The sequence below is a fragment of the Nothobranchius furzeri genome, chromosome 11 (genome assembly GCF_043380555.1).
Source record: "Nothobranchius furzeri strain GRZ-AD chromosome 11, NfurGRZ-RIMD1, whole genome shotgun sequence".
Lineage (NCBI taxonomy): Eukaryota > Metazoa > Chordata > Actinopteri > Cyprinodontiformes > Nothobranchiidae > Nothobranchius > Nothobranchius furzeri.
Genome location: NC_091751.1, coordinates 62499866 through 62522795, shown reverse-complemented (window position 1 = coordinate 62522795; position 22930 = coordinate 62499866). Strand labels below are relative to the sequence as shown.

General features: G+C 41.2%; 3 protein-coding genes across 4 annotated transcripts; 2 read left to right on the top strand and 1 right to left on the bottom strand.

Moving 5' to 3' along the window:
- Window positions 1-4817: 4817 nt before the first annotated feature.
- On the bottom strand, window positions 4818-11472 carry abhd4 (abhydrolase domain containing 4, N-acyl phospholipase B). 2 transcript variants are annotated; one of them, XM_015957348.3, is made up of 9 exons: window positions 11289-11472; window positions 10180-10200; window positions 9836-9921; window positions 9633-9737; window positions 9268-9556; window positions 6035-6216; window positions 5835-5946; window positions 5547-5736; window positions 4818-5127 (listed from the first exon to the last, which is right to left on the bottom strand). In XM_015957348.3, exons 1-9 carry the CDS (start codon window positions 11336-11338, stop codon window positions 5038-5040), a joined length of 1125 nt encoding a protein of 374 aa, XP_015812834.1. In that variant the 5' UTR covers window positions 11339-11472; the 3' UTR covers window positions 4818-5037. The 2 variants fall into 2 exon arrangements, with proteins under 2 accessions (XP_015812834.1, XP_015812835.1); XM_015957349.3 differs by lacking the exon at window positions 10180-10200.
- Window positions 11473-11750: 278 nt separating this feature from the next.
- On the top strand, window positions 11751-14123 carry dad1 (defender against cell death 1). Its single transcript, XM_015957350.3, has 3 exons — window positions 11751-12091; window positions 12857-13029; window positions 13910-14123. Exons 1-2 carry the CDS (start codon window positions 11881-11883, stop codon window positions 12985-12987), a joined length of 342 nt encoding a protein of 113 aa, XP_015812836.1. The 5' UTR covers window positions 11751-11880; the 3' UTR covers window positions 12988-13029; window positions 13910-14123.
- A 2757-nt stretch (window positions 14124-16880) lies between these two features.
- On the top strand, window positions 16881-22269 carry pigr (polymeric immunoglobulin receptor). Its single transcript, XM_015957347.2, has 8 exons — window positions 16881-17037; window positions 17562-17906; window positions 17985-18066; window positions 18267-18490; window positions 21480-21576; window positions 21666-21757; window positions 21869-21918; window positions 22024-22269. Exons 1-8 carry the CDS (start codon window positions 16989-16991, stop codon window positions 22081-22083), a joined length of 999 nt encoding a protein of 332 aa, XP_015812833.1. The 5' UTR covers window positions 16881-16988; the 3' UTR covers window positions 22084-22269.
- The last annotated feature ends 661 nt before the right edge of the window (window positions 22270-22930 follow it).

Sequence of the window (22930 nt, the reverse complement as noted above, 5' to 3'; positions counted from 1 at the left end):
AAGTGTTGACAAAATGGCTGGTGTGAACGGATGGTTCTGAAAACAATTTAGGAAATCAATCAAAAAGATTTTTTTTAGGAATATCTATTTAAACATTTAAAGCTTACTCATATTTTTAGACTACTTCATTAAAAAAATCATCTGCATTGCCAGGCAGGATCCAGTTTTGAGGTGAGATGAAGTTATGTGACGCCTATTTCAAAATAAAAGTCCCACATTGGTGCACAGACAACATTTGTGCATTTGTACAAATAAAGTGTTTCCCTCCTGATGATTTTTTGTTAATAAACTGTGAAATACTACACTGACAGCAGTTTTATTATTGCACATTACAGATAATTAGCAAATCTGAATAATTCATTTAAGCTTTTACTGGTCGTTCCTTCAACTTCAGCACTAATGTGAAAAATCTACATGTAACCATCTTGTTTTATTTATCTATATTTGGGATGCTATTGCGTCATCTGTGTTGTATCACTAATAAAACTCTGAAACTTGGCCTGGCCCACTAACTAATGACTTAGAAAGAATAGTGTGTAGGTTAAAGTGGATAAAACCCACGAGGAACAAATGTGAAACTGTACATTTACTTAACAAGGGCTGATGGTGCATCCTGTAACACAAGAAGCTGTTTTTCACTGATGTAATGGGTTTACCTTTTTCTTTAATGTTATTTAACATTTTCAGGAAATCTGTCTGCATCTGTTAAGTAGAATCTATATGAAAACCAGTCCTTTTGTGAAGAAAATACAAAATGGTGATAAAATTTCTGCAGAGAAGAAAAAAGCTTTATTCATCCATCTATCCATTTTCTTCCGCTTATCCGGAGTCAGGGTGTGTGTGTGTGTGTGTGTGTGTGTGTGGGGGGGGGGGGGGGGGGGGGGGCAGGCAGTAGTCTAAGGCGAGAGACCCAGACTTCCCTCTCCCAGTCACATGGGCCAGCTCTTCCGGGGGAATCCCAAGGCATTCCCTGGCCAGGTGAGAGACATAGTCCCGCCGAAACTCATTTTGTCCGCTTGTATCCGCAATCTCGTTCTTTCGGTCACTACCCAAAGCTCACGACCATATGAGGGTAGGAACGTAGATCAACTGGTAAATCGAGAGCTTCACCTTCTGACTCAGCTCTCTCTTCACCACGACAGACCGGTACAACGCCCGCATCACTGCAGATGCAGCACCAATCCGCCTATCGATCTCGCACTCCAGCTTTCCTTCACTCGTGAACAAGACCCCTGTCAGGTTGAGATGATGGAGGACCCAAAATGCAGAAACCCAGGATGACACAAGACAGAAGTTGAATAAATAAAATAAATCCTTAATTTTTGGGATGATCAACAAGTAACCAATCAAGGTTACTTCTTAAATTACAACGCTATGGAATAAGAGGGGTGGCGCATCAATGGGTTAATAGTTATTTATGCAATAGAAAACAGTTTGTTCAAATAAATAATGCTAAATCTGAATTAAAAGATATTTATTATGGTGTGCCACAAGGGTCAGTCCTCGGACCTAAACTGTTCATATTGTTTATTAATGACCTGGTAAATGTGTCAAAATTACTTGGCACAGTTTTATTTGCGGATGATACTACATTGTTTTATTCAGGATTAAATATACATGAAGTAACTCAAGTGATAAACAGTGAATTGATTAAAGTTAAAAAATGGTTTGATATAAAGACTGTCACTGAACCTGAACAAAACAAACTATATACTGTTTAATAACAAAAGAAGCTGTGATGTATCTTTAATGATAGATGGAATGGAAATTCAAAGGGTAAAAGAAACCAAATTTCTTGGAGTCATGTTCGATGAGAGTCTCACGTGGAAATCACATGTAGGTTATATAAAGGGGAAAATCGCCAAAGCCATGGGTGTATTATATAGAGTCAAGTTTCTACTAAATTTGTCGGGGTTGTTAACATTGTATCACTCACTGATTGAACCATATTTATTTTATTGTTTAGAAATTTGGGGAGCCACTTGCAAAACTTTTACACAACCATTGTTCATTTTGCAAAAGAGAGCATTGAGAATCATTAATAACAGTAACTATAGAGCTCACACTAATCAATTATTCATTAGATACAAAATACTGAAATTTCCTGACTTGGTAGAGTGGAAAATATTGCAAATAATGTACAGAGCGAATACGAGTAATCTACCAACTAATATTCAGAAAATGTTTCATAAGAGAGTGAGTGGGTACATGTTAAAAGGAACTGATGTCTTTGAGAAACCTAGATTCAGAACCAAAGTGAGGGAATGTAACATTTGTGTAAATGGTGTAAGATTGTGGAATGCCATTAACAAGGAATTTAAAGAATCAACTACACTTGCAATATTTAAAAAATGTATAAAATCTAATGTATTTAGTAATTATGAAAAGGAGAATTATAATGTCAAAGATTAGACGTGAAAATATTAGAAAGTGACTGAGGTTACACTGTGTTTGTTTGGCGGATAATTTTATTTCGTAAAAAGGGGCAGAAATCATAAGATTTTTTCTTCTATCTGCTCCTTTTCATTCAAATGTTTTTTTTCAATATGTTAATGTATGTTGTATTTGTTTGTGTTTATTTTATACATTGTGAATGAAATAAAAGATTAAAAAAAAAAAAAAAAAAAAAAAAAACAAACACTAATCCGAAGAAGGCTGGGAGCCAAAGCCCAAAAATCCAGATGAAGACCTGGGTATCCAAATATTCAAAGGCACGAGAAGACTAAATCCAAACACGAGGGGCACTAGAAGACATGACAGAATTACAAACAATGGACCGACAAGACACTGAGACAAGACAGGGCTTAAATACACAGGGAGGATGAGAGGGAGATGAGCTGCAGGTGTGTGGGGTGTGGGAGGAGGACCAGGTGAAGGCGATGACTAATCAGGGGAGAAACTAACTTGAGCTAAGAATAAAACCTAATACAAAAGAGCAGGAAACATAACTACAATTCAAAGGGAGGGGGAAAAAATAATAAACACTGATGGGAAAAAACATACTAAATCATGAAAGGCTGTAACTAAAGGAAATGACTTGAGAAACCTAGAGGGCTGGAGATCTAGGGGCAAATGGGGAAACCAGAAGACACATGAGGAAGATGCAGATATGACACATGAGGGTGCTAGGACACAAAAGGGAATCTAGAGAGGATGGAGAAACACCAGGAGGCACATGAAGGAAGGGGCAAACGCAGACCATGACAACCCCGAGATACTTAAACTCCTCCACTTGAGGCAGGACCTCATCCCTGACCCGGAGAAGGCATTCCACCCTTTTCCGGATCAAGACCATGGTCTCAGATTTAGATGAGCTGATTCTCATCCCAGCTGCTTCACACTCGGCTGTGAACCGCTCCAGCGAAAGCTGAAGATCACGTTCTGATGAAGCTAACAGGACCACATCATCTGCAAAACGCAGAGACTCAATGCTTAGGCCATCAAAACAGATCCCTCAACACCTTGGCTGCACCTAGAAATCCAGTCTATTAAAGTTATGAACAGAATCGGTGACAAAGAGCAGCTTTGGCGGAGTTCAAGTCTCACTGGGAACAAGCCTGACTTACTGCCGGCAATGCAGACAATCCCTGGTACCGGTCATGCAGGGACCTAACAGCCCATATCAGAGGGCCTGATACCCCATACTCCCAGAGTATCCCCCAGAGGGACAGGGTCAAACGCCTTCTCCAAATCCACAAAACACATGTAGACTGGTTGGGCAAACTCCCACGCACCCTCCAGGATCCTCCTGAGGGTATAGAGCTGGTCCAGTGTTCCACGGCCAGGACGAAAACCACATTGCTCCTCCTCAATCTGAGGTTTGACAATCCAACACACCCTCTTCTCCAGAACCCCTAAATAGACCTTACCAGGGAGGTGAGAAAAATCTCAGACATTTTAGGATTATTGTCACGTATTTAAGTAAATAAGTGGGAAATTCTCTGATGTTGAAAAATGTTAACAAAAAAGTTACCTAATAACCCTGCACCTGGACACGCAGGTGTAGGGTTACTCTAGAAGATAGAATTATATTATCAGGTCTGGTATGTTCATTCAATTGCCAGAAATATGTCAATAATATCAGAATTAAAGAGTTAAAGTAGCTGAAAAACTGGAACATTTGCTCAGATCTTTATTTATAAAGGGTGGTGGCCGGGCTCAGCCTTAGAGATGGGGTGAGGAGCTCGGACATTCGGGAGGGACTCGGAGTAGAACCGCTGCTCCTCCGGATCGAAAGGAGTCAGTTGAGGTGGTTTGGGCATCTGGTCAGGATGCCTTCTGGACGCCTCCCCGGGGAGGTGTTTCGGGCATGTCCTGCCGGCAGGAGGCCCCCGGGTCGACCCAGGACACGTTGGAGAGGTTACATCTCCAATCTGGTCCGGGAACGCCTTGGGGTCCTGCCGGAGGAGCTGGTGGAGGTGGCCGGGGAGAGGACGGTCTGGAGCTCCCTAGTTGGGATGCTGCCCCCACAACCCGGACCCGGATAAGCGGAGGAAGACGAGACGAGACTTTATTTATAAAGTAACGAGAAATAAAATGTTAAAATCATAATTGCATAAAAAATAAACATTCTCTGAGGTTTATGGAAAAAACCCACAACAAATATTAACCCACTCAGGCTCAAAAGAAATTTTGATAAAAGGACAAACAACTAAGTCCTTCAGGGGTACTTCTGAGTTAAAAATGCTCATGAAACACGTATTCGGAGTAACCAGGTAGGTAGGTTCTAACGTTGCAAATCTGCAACACCTGCCTCCAGAGGGTTAATTTAGTTATAAGATACAAAGAAATGTGTTGGAAAAACACAAAGAGAGAAAGAACTTTGTAAGTTTTATTCTGAACACAGATGCAACCAGTCGTGTAATCACTCTTTATATCAAAGGCCCTTTTATGATTTACAGCAGTGAAATGGGTAACTTAGTCAGATTAAAACCAATGATGCTGAGCATGCTTCATGTGTGAAGGTTGCAGCTGTGATCCCAACATGACACACTCTCAATACACACACTGTAATACACCGGAGATGTGGAAGCGGGGTCAGTCCACTGATTTACAGATATTTTCCACCATTTTGTTAAACTCGTCTGGTTGGTCTGCATACACGTTGTGCGAGGCGTCGTCTATCAGCTGCAGAGAGGAATTTGAGCACAATATTAATAGTTGGTAAATGGTAAATGGTCTGTATTTGATATAGCGCCTTGTAGAGTCCTGGAACCCCCCAAGGTGCTTTACAACACAATCAGTCATTCACCCATTCACACACACATTCACACACTGGTGGAGATGAGCTACAGTGTGGCCACAGCTGCCCTGGGGCGCACTGACGGAGGCGAGGCTGCCGAGCACTGGCGCCACCGGTCCCTCCGACCACCACCAGCAGGCAACGTGGGTTAAGTGATTTGCCCAAGGACACAACGACAGCGACAGACTGAGCGGGGCTCGAACCTGCAACCTTCCGATTACGGGGCGAGCACTTAACTCCTGTGCCACCATCGCCCCAATCAGTTACTTATGAATCTTGGATGTAAACGTCTGTGTGGACTCACCCGCACTTTGGTGTGGGCCTTATTGCCCCTGATCTCAGCCGCTCTGTCCCCAGATGAGCTGTCCACCCAGGACAGAGCTCCATACACCATGGTGACAGGCATGGAAGAGGGCAGGAGATGCACTCGCTGCAGCATGGGCCTCTTAGCCCAGCCAAGTGTCTCTGACATGGCCCGGAAACCCACTTCACCACTGGGAAGAAGAAAGGAATGTTATTTTTGTGCTTTCCTACCATGCCGTTTCCTTCAAAGCGGAGACAGGACTCAGGAAGCACGTTGTCGAGTAAATACCTTGGGCTCTGTGCATTACAGTGGTAGATGTACTGCGTCATTGTGTCATCATCAAACAGATCTTCAAACTTCCTTTTGAAATCAGGACGGAATCTGTTCACCAAGCCCGGGCCTGAATCGATAAAACAGTCACTGAGATTACAGCAGAGCCTTGTACGAGTTGCACAACAGCAGATAGGGATTTTTTTCGTTGTTATTACCCCACGGGCCGGCTGCTCTGACGACAGCCAGCGGGTTGAACAGAGAAACAATCGATGCGATAGCCCTCACCCAGCGAGGAGGGCGCACCCTCTTCACCACCTCTTCACTCTGACCCTCCTGGGTTTGCGACTGCGGTCGCTCAGGGAATCCCCAGGGGTCCACCAAGATCAGATGAGCCACCCTGCAGAGGTACAGCTGATAGTAATAGTGACACTTATCAACCTGCTGCTGGTGCTTTATTGTTGTGTTTCTCTGAACGTACACTAGGAGGCACTAGTGAGCATTGCCTGCTGCTTTTCTTCACGCTGATTTATAAATGATTAAGATGGCACCCGGTTGAGCTCCTTTAAAGCCAAACACAACCAATGAGCGGTGACACACTTCCACTGTGCACTTTGGTAATTACAGAAGTGCAAAATTAATGGTGTGGTAAATGTGCACGGTGATATTTCTTCATGCATTCATCCTGGCATAGCACCACTGATTTAACGATCCTCCAGTACAAAAACAAGGTTTATTGTAGCTTTAAATGTTATCTGGAGGAAAATGTCCTGGGAAATCTGGGTTTTTTTCTTCTGAGAGGTAGATTAAAAGATTAATAAAGCTCTAATATCTTTGAGCTAAACTGAACCTGCAGCCACGAGTGCTGGTTTGGTACGTTTACCGTAGAGACTATTTCTAAAAGTAATAAGATTCTATAACAAGAATACTGAAGCCTTAGAAATTAAAAGTTTGAAACACACACACACACACAAAAAACAAAAAACAACGAAAACTTGTAACTTTTTGTCCTTAAATGCTAAATGTTATTTTTTGGGGGTGAATAACACTGCGCTTGTACCACAAGTGTATTATTTCATGTATAAAGCACGGTGGAGGTGTTTACATGGTTTGAGATTCATGTGTATTGGTCTGTACCATGATTTTAAGGTCATTTGGGTTCAGTAAAACTTTTTTTGCCCTCTTTAAAATTAAAACAATACTGTTAAATAGGAAGGTCTAGCAATCAGATAAAAACGGATTTTTAGACTTTCCGTGTTTCGAATTGGAGGGAAAATAGCATACCTAAAAAAGAGATTCTGTATAAATATTTTGGTCTAGACTTGATTTTAAAAAAGGGGCAATAGATAACTAAGTAACACTAGCCTTGGAGATTGGTTGCAGAAGCAAAATGATTGTGCTGTAGGTGGGTCTAGCCACGATATATTAGAACCTCAGCAGGCCTACCTATTGGTTTGGTCGGTGGGATGATGCGACGGAGCGCAACACGATGGCAGCAACCCATTTGAAACATCTTTGGCATCACCTTTGGACTATTTAGACTTGGACTTTTCTTTGAATCAACAGCAGATAGAGGTACTTAACTCCTTTATTTAGAAAAAGGATGTATTTGTGTTTTCTTTGACTGTGTGTGGCAGACTGTTGACTGACATCCACAGCGGTGAGTATGCCATGTTGTTCGTTGTCCAATAGCATATGGACACAGTCCGAAAGACAACCGTAGATTCCACCCGTGACAGAGCTCTTCCTATCGGTCATAGCCAGACCTTATTATCACACATGTTAGTGTAACAGAGTAAATGGTGTCATTCCACTTGCCATCAGTAAAACAGTTGGAAACTGCACTGCCGTAAGTGGGGGAGTTGGTTCCGAACGTCTCCGGCTTACGTGCTGACGTGTCCAGCTGCGTCGGATATTCGTCAGTTTTAAGACGGAGCCGTTCGAGGTAGGTCGGGTTCTATCAGTGCTCGGTTATTTAAAGTTATTTAATACTTATTTGAGTCTTTTTATTCCAACAGAGTGTGCTGTATGATCCTACCAAAAGCTAGGTTTTTGACCAGCATTCCTGCATTAACAGATTAAATGCTGGTGTCAGCAAAAACTTCATCTCAAGACTGTTTGTACAACACAACGCAGAGTTGATAAAGAACTGGACCTACCAGTACCAGGGCTGGTATGGTTACATAAGGATGGATTGCCAGGCTAAAATATCACATGACCACATGAAAACACAGAACAAAGCAGCTTAGTGCAGTGCTGTTTACTCACTAACGATGCTGATTGCCACTGTTTTGATATTCTATATAATATTTGTATCCATTTGGCTCTCCATACAGTGACTTTTTTGACATTCACAAATAAGCCGTTTTTACATAACTATGCCACAACGCCGTGGCGGCATCAGGGAGCCTATACGTGCTCAGACCATGGTGGTAATGTGGCGCAATTGTGTCCATTTTTTTTTAAGATTACACAATGGCTGCATAAAGGAGGTAGGGGGGTGGTCCCTGTGGATTTCCATTTATCTTGGATATAAATATATATGTTTTTAAATCGAAGCTGCGCTCATTAAGTTTCTTTAACAAACCGCTCCTAAAGGTGTCTGTCCCCATCAGTCCCGGTACAGTCGCTGGTGACCTGACCTCCAGCTCTAACATGGAGAAGCAACGCTTCAGTTTGCCATCTCAGCTGACTTTGTTCAAAAATCCAAAGCTATTGCTCATGTTTACTTTCATTTTCAATGTAGTTGCCAGCCGGAGCTCGAAATTAACTCCCCACGTCATCATGACACCTCCCAAGGCGCGATTGCCGTTTATAAGACAGGAAATTACCGCATCATTACAACCATGCGAGGCAGCAGTAGCCGGCGTGGTGTGCCTTGTGAAAAGGCCTAGTGATAGTGATACCTGCAGCTAGTGATACCTGCAGCTTTCCGTTCTTGAGTTGTGACCATTTTAACATGAACTGAGGCGTTTTTTTGGCTTTTTATAAACAAACTGTAAGCCTTTTAGCTTTGCATCTAAAAAATAGTACTCTTTGGCTTTCTATAATCAGAATGGAATTATTCAGCTTTCCATAAAACGAGCTGTCCCCATCGGGTTTTTTTTTTCATTAAAATATTTGGGACCCTTTAGCTTTCTGTATATGCATTGTGACTCTTGACAATTTCTGTACAAAAAATGTGACTCTTAACAGTGTGTGGCTGAATTGCAACCCTTTTGGCTTTCCATACTCAAATCTTGAACCATTTTAAATTGTGACTCTTCTAGGGTTCTAGGGCCCTGTGACTAACATTCACCATGTGGTTACCTTATGGGTGAGTTCTAGCTAGATGCTGACCAACCTCACCCAAAAAAATAACAGTCATGAATTAGGACTAATAATAATATAAACCCTTCATTCACAGAAAAGGTTTTCAGCATTGTTTGAATTATGTAAACTTGATGATTACCTAGAGGGGTGCTGAATTGCATATGAGGTAGCCAGGTAGCCCCCCAAACTGTGTCCCAGCAGGATCATGTTCTCCACACCTACAGACTGCCTCCATTGTTCAATAGAGTCAACAAATTGCTCCTCTGCCTTGGCAGCATCTGAGGGGAAAGGAGGTCTGGAACTTCTGCCAAAGCCCAAGAGGTCAAAAGCGTGGACGGTCCGCGAGCGGCTCAGTGCATCCAAGTTCCTGATCCAGAGTCCAACACCTCCTCCGAAGCCATGAACCATCACCAGGGGAGTCTTAGAAGCTAGTGGGAATAGGACCGATTTTTATACATATACACCTCTAGGGGTCACCCCTGTGAGTATTTTAAAGCTTAGTACCTTGATCTGCAGGTTTGGGAGCCAGCTTGTTGGTGAGGGACAGAGTCCATATTCTGTCCTGGTTTGGGAGCGTCACAAATCTGGCCCAAAGGTCATTCTGAATACCTGTTTGAAACAGTGTAGGTGGAATAAACTTCAGTTCCAAATTTATACTCTACTAACACAACATGATGTGTGTGTAAACACCAACAGTCTAGTCTTACAGGTGAGAATCTTGGACTCTGCTGTCTTCAAAAGGGACATGGAGGTTGGACGCCAAGAAGGCCACCAGCTCCAGAGAGAACTTGACCTAATCAGTGAAAAATGGAAAGAATGTTTCGTGGAGAATGAAGAGATATTGGAGAAAATATTCAGCACAGGCAGGATGCATAAGGGCAGGTCCAAGGTTAGAGTCGGGTTAGTCACGTTTTTATTTTCACTGAGCAAATAGGAAGACAGGACATGCATTTCAAAGCCACTGTGTTGTAAGTTAAAGACAAGATCCACCACCACAGCAGGTACAGAGGAGTTAATGCTACTCTATAACAAAACACAACAGTTGTCTCACCAGCTTCTTTTAGTTTCCAGCCTGAAAAAAATGTTATTAAACAGATATGAGTCACTTCCTCTTCTCCTGTGTGAGTCCAGTCTCACATACCTCCACCCCCCTGAACCAGGTAAAGGCTTCCACCTGTTCTACCAATAAATGATGCAGCTCTGTTCTGCTGAGTCACTTGGAGAGATAACATTTACCTCTGTCCCTCTTCTGTTCACCTTGTCACAATGCTAAAGGGTATTTGTTTAAAACTCTAACCCAGTCCTGTTTATTTTTTATTTCTTTGTTATGTTAGACTTGCATAAAACTGACCAAAGTCAATGGGAATTGTTTGCTGTAACTTTACTTATTTTGTTTATTGTGCCTGTTTCTGAAAATGTTTATTAGCACCAGCGTGAAAAGTTCTTCTGATAAGGTGTCATATTACGTTCTTATTTATACAATAAAATGACTACAGTTATAATGACAGTGATTCCTTCAGAGACCCCAACTTGTTTTGCTTTTGTTTGTTTTTTTCAAAAGGCACATTATGTTTTTATTTTATTTTATTTATTTATTTTTTTTGTTATACCAGGTCAATCAGAAATAAACATTGAAGTGAGTTCTGCCTTCTTATTTACAATTAACTTTATGGTGTTTACATAAGAGTGGAAGTCATTTAAGAAAAGGCAAAAGTTAGGGAGAGATTTGGAGACCCTCGCTTTATTATATGAAATTTCCCTAAAAGAAGAATTAGATTAATTCTAAAACTTAACATTTTATCATTGCATTCAAACTTGACAATAACATCTTTAGATTTGATTTGGATAGTGTACTTGGATTTACTCATTTTCCACATCTTTCCAAAATCCAGATGAGAGAGAACAATTATAAAACAAGTGTATAACAGTCTCTGAACCGGTATGACAAAAGGTACATTTTTCATCCAGATCTTTAACAATGATATATTTTTATTACATGGTTAAATATCGTGTACAGTTTTGAAATTAAGTTCCCTTATCTTGTTTGAAATACAGTATTGAAGGTGAACCATCCATGCTTTTTTCCAATTTCTAACAAGAGACCCCAACTTGTTTTATAAATTTATGGACAGTAATGATGTAAGCAGAATAAGTACTCACTCTGTCTCACAGTCGTTCAGCATAGGACCTGTGCTGGCGGTGGGATCCATTACTCAGCATTAGTAAACATATTCTTGTTACTACAGGCAAATCAAACAAGGCTGGCCACAAATTAACAAGTGTCGGCTTCAAAATTAAGTTAGCCCTGTACTAGCTGTTCTTGTTTTGTAACCTGTACTTTCCTTACGTCAGATGAGCTTGATAAAAAGATCGTCTATAATAAAGAAGTATCACGTGTGTGCGACACAAAAAAATATGACCGTTTCTAATAAACTACAAGCAAAAACCGATTGCTTTATTTTATTTTCAGTATTTACTAACCGTAAATCATACATAGTACAATGCGGTATATATTGAGATTTCGTGACATTTAAGATAGATTTCCGTATTTTAAAACTCTGTAAGAGCATATCATCTTTCTGCTATTTACCCTTTTTTCCCTAAAGGGCTCCTCCTCACGTCTCCGGTTGAGCTATCCGGAGCATATTTCGTGTAACACCCGAGGCCGCATCCGGTTGGTCGGGACACGTCACTGAATCGAAGAAGTACGAGCCGTTTATACCTTCTTTAAATATAATTGAGCTTAACAGTCATGTCGAACTCGGTCCTGTCCGTTATCTCCCGGTTTCTGGAGGAGTACAGCACCACGACCTCCACCAAGCTGAAAGTGGTGGACGCGTATCTGTTGTACATCTTGTTAACAGGAGCGCTGCAGTTCCTCTACTGTCTACTCGTTGGAACATTCCCATTCAACAGCTTTCTGTCTGGCTTCATCTCGTGCGTGGGTTCCTTCATTCTCGCAGGTAATAATTTATATTTAAACGCGTTTATACCCCATATTCTACACCTCAACTCAGTTTATTGTCAGTTGTTGGTCTAATGTTTTCTAGTGTTGCACACATGCTAAGCTAACTAAGCTATAACATTAGCATGGGTTTCGCATCAGGTACATTTCACAAATTTAAATATAGTTGTTCCTCCGTCCTCACTGTATGTTAATTAGTACAACAGAATAAATAAAATACAACATAAACTAACACTTAAATCTAGAATATCAAATGCAAACAGGTATTTATTGACTACTTCCACAATAAAGTAGCTACAAAAACTGATGAGTAATTTCGTAGTGTTGTGGCTAAACCTTTATTTATTTGATTAATAAGCATTCTTAAATATTTGCTCTAATATTCGTTTATAATTTGTATTATTGCCTGTTAAGCAACCTCAAAGAAACAGAAATAAACATTACACCTGCAGAACGTTTGTTCCATCATTCAGTCAAATAAATATTAAAAATTTAGATGATTTTAAAGGAAATAACTGAGCTGCATTACAGCTTTTACACAATAATCAGCTGTATATTTATGTTTAGACATGTACAGGTTCTAATCATTACTTACTGGCAAAGCTACATTAAAACGGCTCATAATGCTATCTTAAATGAGTGCCACGGTTAATAATAATGATCCATTACAGGTTTCATTTAAGTGCAAACGTTTACTCTTTACTATTACTAACTGTGCATTTTTAAATGGATAAAAACTCATCCATACCTCTCTTCTTCCCAGTGTGTCTTCGTATCCAGATCAACCCTCAGAACAAGGGAGACTTCCTCTCCATTTCCCCAGAGAGAGCTTTTGCTGACTTCCTGTTCGCAAACACCGTTCTTCACCTTGTTGTGATGAACTTTATTGGCTAAAATGGATATAAAATAAAGTCACACCTACCCAACTTTTTCAAGGTGGGTATTGTGCAGATTTGAGGTGTTTCAAGAGTGACATTATTTGCTTTAGTTTGGTAAATTGACTACAAAAGATGTTTATGATTGACCTTTTAATCACGACACCACAGGGTCTTGTTTTTATTCTTTTTTTATTAGAGGCCGACTGATATGTTTTTTTTAAGCCGATGCCAATACCAATCTTAAAAGAATTTTGTTGCCAATATCTAAAGCTGATTATGAAGGCCGATATATATGTACGTTTTAGCAGCACATTGATTTTGAAAGACAACTGAACACTCACTGTGTGTAATATAAATTATATAAGTCAATAAATCTCTTAATATTTATTGAACTTCAAATATAAAACTAACTCAAAACATTAAAAAAAAACCAAACTGTGTCGGGGTCCAGCAGGCTCTTTCTTCAGTCGAGTAGTGGTGGCAGTTGGCCGCACAGGTGCCTGATTGTATTACTATTTTTTTTATTGGCTTTTCAAAATAATTTTGACCGAAAGAAAACACTGAATATATTGGTCGGCCTCTATTTTTCATGCTGTTGTTTTTCCTGACCCTTTTTTTTATTTTACTTAATCGCAAGTTGCTAAAACCGTTCAGATCAAATCTAAATAACCATATGACTCAAACAGCATTCACATCCAGGAATCTCTTTGGACTAAATGTAATAAGTCAAACTCCAGAAAAATTCATTTAGCTCTGATAATATCTGTGTGTTGAGAGAAAAGTCAGAGAGCATTAAAAAGATACAGGAGGCATTGCTTTGTCTTTTGGGCATTTTAAATAATTTTAACTGTCAGCGGTGGTTCATCACCTCTGTCAGAAAAGCCCATCCTGTAAGAACATCTGGCTAACCCCAGCACTGCTGCTTTTTCTCTCTGCAGATCACAACCAAACCCAAACCTCCTGGATGCTACTACCTTGAATTTGAGCAGCAGATCTGGACCGCAGATTCCCAGCATCAACACTGAAGGACATGTATCTTCATACATTTGATGCAGTACATTTTTCTAACTAATAAACGAAAACTTTTTTATGTTAATGTTTGTAAATCATTCCCAGTTTGCATTTACAGAAATAAATCATCTGTAATGTTGATTATGTCGAGCCAGTTTGTTCTTTAAAATTTCAATGATTAGAGCAGAAAGTTAGCGGGGTTTTTTGTCAGAGGGTGCCATCTAGAGAAGGAAAAAGTTATCTGGTGGGGGGCACCTGGAAGTCTAGTGCTTTTATATCAGATTTGATCAAGTAAGGCAAACCAAGAGCGAGTCAAATTTTGTGTTCGGATACTTGTGAAAAAGTTTCATCCGAAAGCTTCTCAGCAGAAGGAAAGTTTGGGATACTTTAATTGTAAGCACTGTTGGCACGTTCAGTCAAATGTAGAGAAGTGAATGTGATTGGTTTAGATTATTACTGCAACACATTTCTCTCATCAAAATAATTGAACATATATCAGCACTCTGATTCCAGTCTCCAACAAATGGACTCTCTTCAGGCACTCGGAGTACAGACGCTTCCCTCTTTCGCTCCCTTATCTTTTCCCCAAGGCTCTTTGTCGTGTCTGCCCACAGAGCGCTTCTCTGCATTTCTTCTGAAAAACTTTTTATTTTTTATTAACCATGGATTTGATAAATTGGTCATTCAATGTGATCGATAAGATTTTTTTCAACAATGAGAACGGAGCAGGGCGCTCCCACATGTCCACAGGGGACACACCCGGTGGGATGTTAATGTTTATTTATTTGGCAGACACTTTTATCCATAGCGACTTACAATTTATAACCTTTAGGGCATGTTATATGCTGGATTCCTGGAAGGAGTGGAAGATCATATGCCTCTCCCAGCTGTACATTGAGGACATCGAAGATGTGTGGATATTCGGCCTGATGATCACTGGATTTCTCCTGATTGGAGTTGGAGGATATCTGGTTTTCTGGAAATTTGGGAAGACGGGAGCGATTAGAGGGCGACCCGCACCCACGGAAAGCACCGTCCGTGTGGAGACTTCTCAGACTGGGACGTTACTCGAGGTGGATCGTAAGCTGGACGATGTTCTAGCTGCGATACCGGTATTAGTGCGCAAAATGGATGTCATCTCGGAGAGAGTCGCCGGACGGTATGGACAAGTTTAAAAACCCAAAATTGGCTTCACTGAAGGACTGGAATGATCAGTTTAAAGACTGAAGGCAGAGGGGAAAATTATCTCAGCCTGACCCAAACAAATTCTTGTTATCTGAATATGACGCCCTGGTAGCCTTGAGCGGCTACAAACCCCCAGGAAGGAATGCAGACAGATGCTGTGAAAACCCGACCTACCCCCCTGCCTTTGGATTGGTGGACTTCAGCATGGCGAGGTCATCAGCTGGAGGAGTCAATGTGCTCTATGCTTCTCCCAAGATCTCCCTCCCACCTGTGACTGTACAGTAGATGAGCGCTGTAGATGGCTGCTCTCGCTGGGGGAAACAGGATCCCAGCCACCCCACCCCCCCACCCCCGCCTTTCTATTGGAGTCTCATGTTATGTTGTCTGAAGTCTATTGCATATTTGTAGAGGTGGTTTTTTTTTTGCAGAGCAAAGCTGCCCTCCCGGTGGAGGGTAACTCTGAAGTGCCTTTTTTTCCCCTCCACCTGAACCAATCCTCATGTTACCCTCTTATCTCTATTAAGGTAGCGCGACTCAGGTTGCGATTGACCACAGTCACCAATTCTTGTCATGTGTCTTGCCCATGTATGTCTGATCTCTGAGTTGTGTGTACTGAAAATCTAATTTCCCTCTGGGATTAATAAAGTATTGATTGATTGAATAACAGCCAAGTGTTCTGCAGTTGGACAGTATTACATAAAAATAATAAACTTCCCACATGCTTCCAGATGGTTTTGGTGCAAATCTCCTGCAAGTTGGGACTTGGCCCAGATCCCTGATGAAATGACCTCATAGTGCTGTGGCACAGAGTACTTGTACCCAACACATTTCGCTGGAAAATGCAAAACTAAAAAATGTAATACAAAAGACTAAATTTCTGTTTGTTTTCAAAATTTTTTAGAATTTTAAAGATGTTTAGTTTGCCTGTTGTTGTTTGAACAAAACTATCCACTAAAACCATTGTGGTTTATACTTCAGTTAAATGGTGAGCCTCAGTGACATATACTTTTAAACAGTAATTTATTGAATAACCTATTTATTAAAATAAGTTTATTTATTTGCTTTAGTATTTATGCCCTGATTAAAGAAAATGAATGTGAGTTATTAAGTGGATGGGGGGTGGGCAGTGGGGTGGCCATGGCTCTCTCTGACCACCCCTTGGGGGCGCCACTGGAGAATGATAAATTATACTACAGCAGCTAAACGTTAATTTATTCAAATAATTTTTTTAAACCATTTCCAAAACATCTGATGGAAATCAAACATTAAATATTATCAGCCACCATTTCATCCAACGGTCCCACTTGTAGTGTTAGACCCTGTTGAGCACAAGACTCATGAGAGTAAACGAAGAAGTAAACTTAGTTCCAGCCTCTTAGGTGAAAATGAAAATATGAGACATCGTTTCACATTTTCCACACAATTACAAAAATGTAAGAGTTTTCAAATGACGGCAGAAGGACGTAGAGACTCACACAAGTCACTGTTTGAGTGAGCTGGACCTTTCAAAATAAAATATTTTATGGTTTTAGGGGGGAAAGACAACAGCAACCAAAAGGAATCTATGAGTTTCATTGCATAAATTATTTTCAATGAAATTCCATCTGTTCGTATTTATCTTAGGTTAACTATTTCACTCCCAAATAAGACCCAACTTCAGTCGGGGAACTGGCTCTCTCATGGTTAACGTCTGGAACATCTGGATCTAACTTTGGGTCATGTGACGGGGGGAGGAAAACGAAACCACCGAACCTGGAGTCTGTGGTGTTCAGGGCGTTTTCTTTATTTAGAATCAACCAACTCGCAACCTGAAAATAAATTATGTTGCAACTCTTCAAGCTCACTCTAAGCCTGTTGCCATGGATACCAGGTACGACAGCTGACGTCATCCAAACACAGAACTGTCTAAAAAGCATCTGATGAATAATTAGGGTGGTTCGTTTTTGTGCTGCCACCTCCTCACTGTCATGAAGCTTTTGTAAATGCTGCTGTTTATTCCAGCCTAACACTGTTTTTTTTTAAAGATGTCCTTTTCTTTGTTCATTTTCTGTATTAATCACTTGGTGAAGACAGACTTGGAAGTTGTTGAAGCTGCAGTTTTCTGCAAGGGGCATGGAGGGATTTAGTTTTTTTTTTCTGTAAATCTTCCAAGCTTTCATTTTATTTCCTCCAGGCAACAGTATGTTTGAGGGTTTTATATTTTTTGTCAGGCCTTTGAAATCCTGTGTATTAGTGAAGGATAATCCGATTTTGAAATCGTAAGTACAAAGGATGGGGGAGGAGGGGGGGGGGGGACTGCTGTGTAACAAAACAATATGTACTTATAAATTTGGTTAAAGCTTCTGTCCTCTAAACGATACAGCTATGGTTGTTTTTTACTGTTTATTTTCTCAGTTTTCCTCTGCCGTGTGACCACGGATGAAGAGTTTGTGGTTCTGGAAGGAGGATCGCTCACAATCCCGTGTCACTACGATCCCCAGTACGCCAGCTACGTAAAATACTGGTGTCAGGGGAGGACAAGGGAGTTCTGCAGCACGTTAGCTCGAACCGATGACCACCGCATGGTCGACCCGGCCGAGCAGAAAGTGAGCATGTTTGACGACCCGGTCCAGCAGCTGTTCACTGTGACCATGAATGGCCTGAAGGAGGAGGACTCGGGCTGGTACATGTGTGGCGTGGAGATAGGCAGCATGTGGAAGGCTGATGCTACCACCTTCACAAACATTAAAGTCATTCACGGTGAGTAACAAAAGCGTTTTCGGCTGATCTCTCCATCTTCGAAGCTTTCACAAGACGTTTGGATGATGTCTTCTGCAGGGATGTCAGTTGTTAACAGCAGGATGAGCGGAGAGGAGGGCAGCTCTGTCACAGTCGAGTGCCTCTACAGCGAGAGATACAGGCATTTATGTTTCCCCTTGATCATAATTTTATCATTGTTCCAGTTTCACACCTCACCCACAAGACCAGCCCTTAAAACGACACTGATCACATTATCAGTGAACTCAGGAAACACGGTTGTCAGCTGGAAATCTTTCATTCACATCAAGTACCAGCGCACGATCAGCATTTACTGAGTCCCCTGTGTCTGCCTGCCAACAGAGAAAGTGAGAAGAAATGGTGTCGGAGCGGAGACTGGAGATCCTGCCGGTCGACCGGATCTGCGGGGAGCTACGAAGACTCCTCAGTGACCATCAGAGATGACAGATCTGGGGCTTTCACTGTGACCTTTAAGAGGCTGCAGATAATAGACACAGCGTGGTACTGGTGTTCTGCAGGGCAGCAGAAGATAGCTGTACACGTGCTGGTCACACAACCCCCAACCAGTAGGTTAAACAAAACACCCCACATTAATATACAGGAGGAAGATGAAAAGGTTTCAATAGAAACAAAGATTGTTTTCTAAGATTTCAGTAGGATTTACAATTTCAGCCCCACGAAGGATTGTGAATTCCCTCCGAACTGAACCCTCACTGCAGTTATTAGAAGATCCTGAAAACTCCCCTGCATGTTTTTGTAATCTTATTCAAGTATTGATGAATTTAGAAGTACATAAGGATCATGATTTTCAGCATGTGCTGATAGTCAACTCAAAACCTAACCTAAACCGAATAAATCTTAAATCTCTGCTACATTTAACGATTGTAATCCCAACACTGTAAAACAGGAGCTGCACCAGGATCGGTACTGCCATTAAGCTGTCAAACCCCACAAGTGATGGGATCTTCCCAAGTGGGTCGTGTAGGCTAAAGAATTCAAATTCAATATACAAATATAAAATAATCTATTTCCAAAAGAAGTCTGACCTATAAACAGCTCAACATGGGAAAAAAAGCCGGACAATAAATCTATAAATATTTCTTCCTAGATTTCTGGGAGCTAAAACGTGTCTTCTGTGGCTGTCGCAGCTTCAAGTCCCTCTCCATCACCACAGACACTTGGTTTGTGAGCGGCTGGCCTTAAATCACACCCCTCTTTGATGCCTTTTTGCTCATATCAGCTCAGTGTCTGGAGTTTTTTTCTGCTTTGCAGAAATCAGATGGACGTTTTTCCTCTCCGGCACTTTTACAACATCAGTTTGCTGATCCCATTCAGTTTTTTTAGATTCCTAGAACTTCCCGTATACATTAGCCCCCCCAAAACAGTCACCACCAGTTTTTATGATCTAAGTTTCCTGCAGTTGGTTCAGTAACATTATGTATCCAGAGAATGAGATCAGCTGAATGACCATGCAGGTTATTCGATTATTGGATGTTTTGTTCCCGGATGGTACGAGAATATTCCATGATGATGATGATGATGGCGATGTTGATGATGATGACAGGATTCATAGGGCTCAAATAATGAAATGTAAGCGGGCATGGGGCACTCATGGATCAGACAGCACAGAGTCCAGATCTTAACCACACTGGACTCATCACCAATACAAGATCTTGGTGAAAAATGGATGCAGCTAGATGGAAATAAATTTTGTAACATTGCCAAGGATTACTGAAACAATGCCAGAGAGAATGTGTGTCATTATCGAAGCTAAAGGCGGTCCAACGAAATGTAAGAGTGTGAGATTTTTTATTTATTGGCCCAATGGTACATTTTTACGTTTTGACACAAAACCCAAATGTCAGTATTACATCATGGCATTGCTTTTCCCCTAGGATTAGTTCAGTGTTCAAAGGTTTATGTTGTGCAAGTGTGTGTTCTGACTACAGATATTGGTTGAGGTTTAACATATAAAGCCTGATTTATGCTTCTCCGTCTGCGTCAGTGCGGAGACACGCAACGCCATTATCCGTCCTTGCGTAGGGATCCGGCAGGCATGCAAGTACGTACGGAGTCGAGCCCACTTTTTTAAACATCCGCTGAACGAAACGGATTACGCAAGCTTGTGATTGGCCAGGACGCCGCTGTTGTTTACAGCGCCGCCATTGCAAAGAGAGCCGAGTTTAACTAGCGGCAGACACGGAGAAGCTTGAAGAATGCCTCGCGAAAAAAACTCTAAAAATATGGACGTTTCATCCTCCCGTGATTGGAGGAGTGAAAAGATGCGCAGCAAGCGTTTTATTTGTGGACGGAAATGACAGGAAACGTGGGTTTAGAGGTGGGGAGCGCATGAAGAGGTGGGAGAATGAGAGACAAATATGTCCGTGTTAAAAGCCTCTTATATACACAAAAAACACAATATAAACAAACGATCTTGGACCAGATACATGACAGGATACCACAGAACACCGCTACGCCCTCTGTGGTCCTGCCGGGCAATTACTTTGCAACACTCTCCAGGAGACGGAGAAGTAAAAGAGCAAAACGCTTCCATCAATCCGTGCGTGTCTGTCCCTTGCGGAGCTGACGGAGAAGCATAAACCAAGTCTTATCAGAGAAGAGAGAAAGCTTTATTGCCAGCGCTCCAGCGAACCAGAGCATAGGAACTTGACTCCGCAGAACAGCCTGACCAAGGTTACACACACACATGTAGACAGAACAGATACAGGCAGACCACAAGAGCAGCCATAACGGCGCTCATTTCAATTAGATGAAAAGGGCATTACATGAGGAAAGTTGGGGGAGGGAAAAAAAGGCATACCAGAGTTACTCCCGGCAGGGCGTAGCTTTACCATGCAAAAAAACGCCTCAAACATATAAGCACGAACATCACAGTTCACAACATGAGACTCCGATAGGGAGGCGGGGGGGGGGGGGGGGGGGCGCTGGGATCCTGTTTCCCCAGCGGGAGCAGCCCTGTATGGCGCTCAGCCAACTGTAGCCACAGGTGGGAGGGAGATCTTGGGAGGAGCGCAGAGTACATTGATTCCTGCAGGCTGATGACCTTGCTAGGCAGAAGTCCACAATCCGAAGAAAACTGCAAAAATCTTGACCTTCATACCTTCATCACAAATGGTTGTTTTTATTTTTTATTTTTGGGTGATATCTTACATAAATAATACACTTTAATGTTTCATTTGCTGAAGCACACGCACACACACACACACACACACACACACACACACACACACACACACACACACACACACACACACACACACACACACACACACACACACACACACACACACCACATGAAAATATCAACAGTGGTATAAGTTTCAGCTGCTGATGGTGACCAACCAAACTAAACTGGTTGGAGACAAAAGAGAATTTAAAACAGGACAAACCAACAATAAATAATAAACAAATACGGACTCTTAAGTGCTGCAATTGATTTGGAAAGACATTTACATAAATACTATTATAAACACTTATTGTAGCTACAGTTTGTCATCAAACTTCATTTATCACATTTAACATCTTAACTTACAGTCATGTCACCTGTTGCACCTGAACTTCTGACAAATGAGTCTGTTGCCAACCTGCCTCCATCCAAAGCCATCAGCAGTGGGTCGACGGACATCTTCAGGTAAGAATGGCTGGAGCCACTTCTGTTACGTTTTCATCCTTAATGTCTCTGCGGTACTAAGACAGGTGTTGGGTCTGCCTGTGTTTCAGTGGTTACCTGTTAGTGACGATCTCTTCTTTAACCATTGCTGTTGTCTTCACCATCTTGGCTTTGTATTCCTTTGGGATGTGGAAAAAGAAGGGTAGGAAGGATAATTTCTTTATATTATTACATCTTAATACTATAAATTAATTAGTTGCATTTAATGAATATTATATTGCGTGTCTCCAATCGTTCTGATGTCTGTTTCTAGAGCGAAACTCTTCACCAAGTGAAGCTGAAAGAATGAAAGCGAAGTTCAGTGTAAGTCTCTGAAGATGTCACTTTTAATCAAAGCTCTTTAATGCATCAATTTTAAACATATTCTTAGTGATTATAGTACTGACACTTGTTTCCTGTCTCCTGAAGGGCTTTTCCGGGGGAAGTGCTTCTGTCATTTTCCTTCACAATGATGCCCAGGATGTGTAGTGAGATCAGTCGGAGTTATTCCCAGTGACTGAATGTAATTTCTGTGTTAAGCTACTGCAGACAACATGCACTCTCTAATAAAATGTTCATTTATACTATGGCACGTAACATATCAAATATTAAACACCTGCTTTTTTATTCTGAAACAGACTGGACACACTGCCGAAAATAAATGTTAAACCGGTTCGCAGGAGTGATTTAGTTTGTTTTCTCAGAAAAAGTCAGTGAAAAGAAAGGATGCCATATGTCATGCACAGCAAAGTGAGGCCATTTAAAGTTATTTTATTCATTACCATCATAACAACATTATATATCTATTTATCTGTATTTTATTCTGGAAAATTAACTCCTCAAACTTTATGTTCGAGGGCTCCAAATCTTTATCTTTTCCTGTTTTGTTTTGCAGAAAAATATTATGTGCTAGTTGAAATGTTGGCGGCAATGCTGTTATCCAGATTAAGCACAACAATGTTTCTTTTTAAACATAATTTTATAATTTTGAAAAAGAAGAAGTATTTTTAAATAGTCCCTCTCAAGTTAAAAAATCATGAGGCGCTTCACAAGAAAAAAAAAGAAGATTTAAAACATAAAAAGGCAAAAATTTGAAGAAGAAAAAAACTGAAAATGAGAAGTTCAAAAATAAATAAGAAAAAAGGCAATACAGGATCCAGAGAAAGGCAGACACTGGTGGAGGTAGTAGCATGAGAAGAAGTTAGTGATGAAGAATCTACCAAAGGTCATACAACAACCAGCTTGAACAGGTGAGTCTTCAGCTGCTTTTTAAAGGAGACCACTGAGTCCACTGATCTCAGGCTCAGGGGGAGAGAGGTCCAGAGTCTGGGGGCCA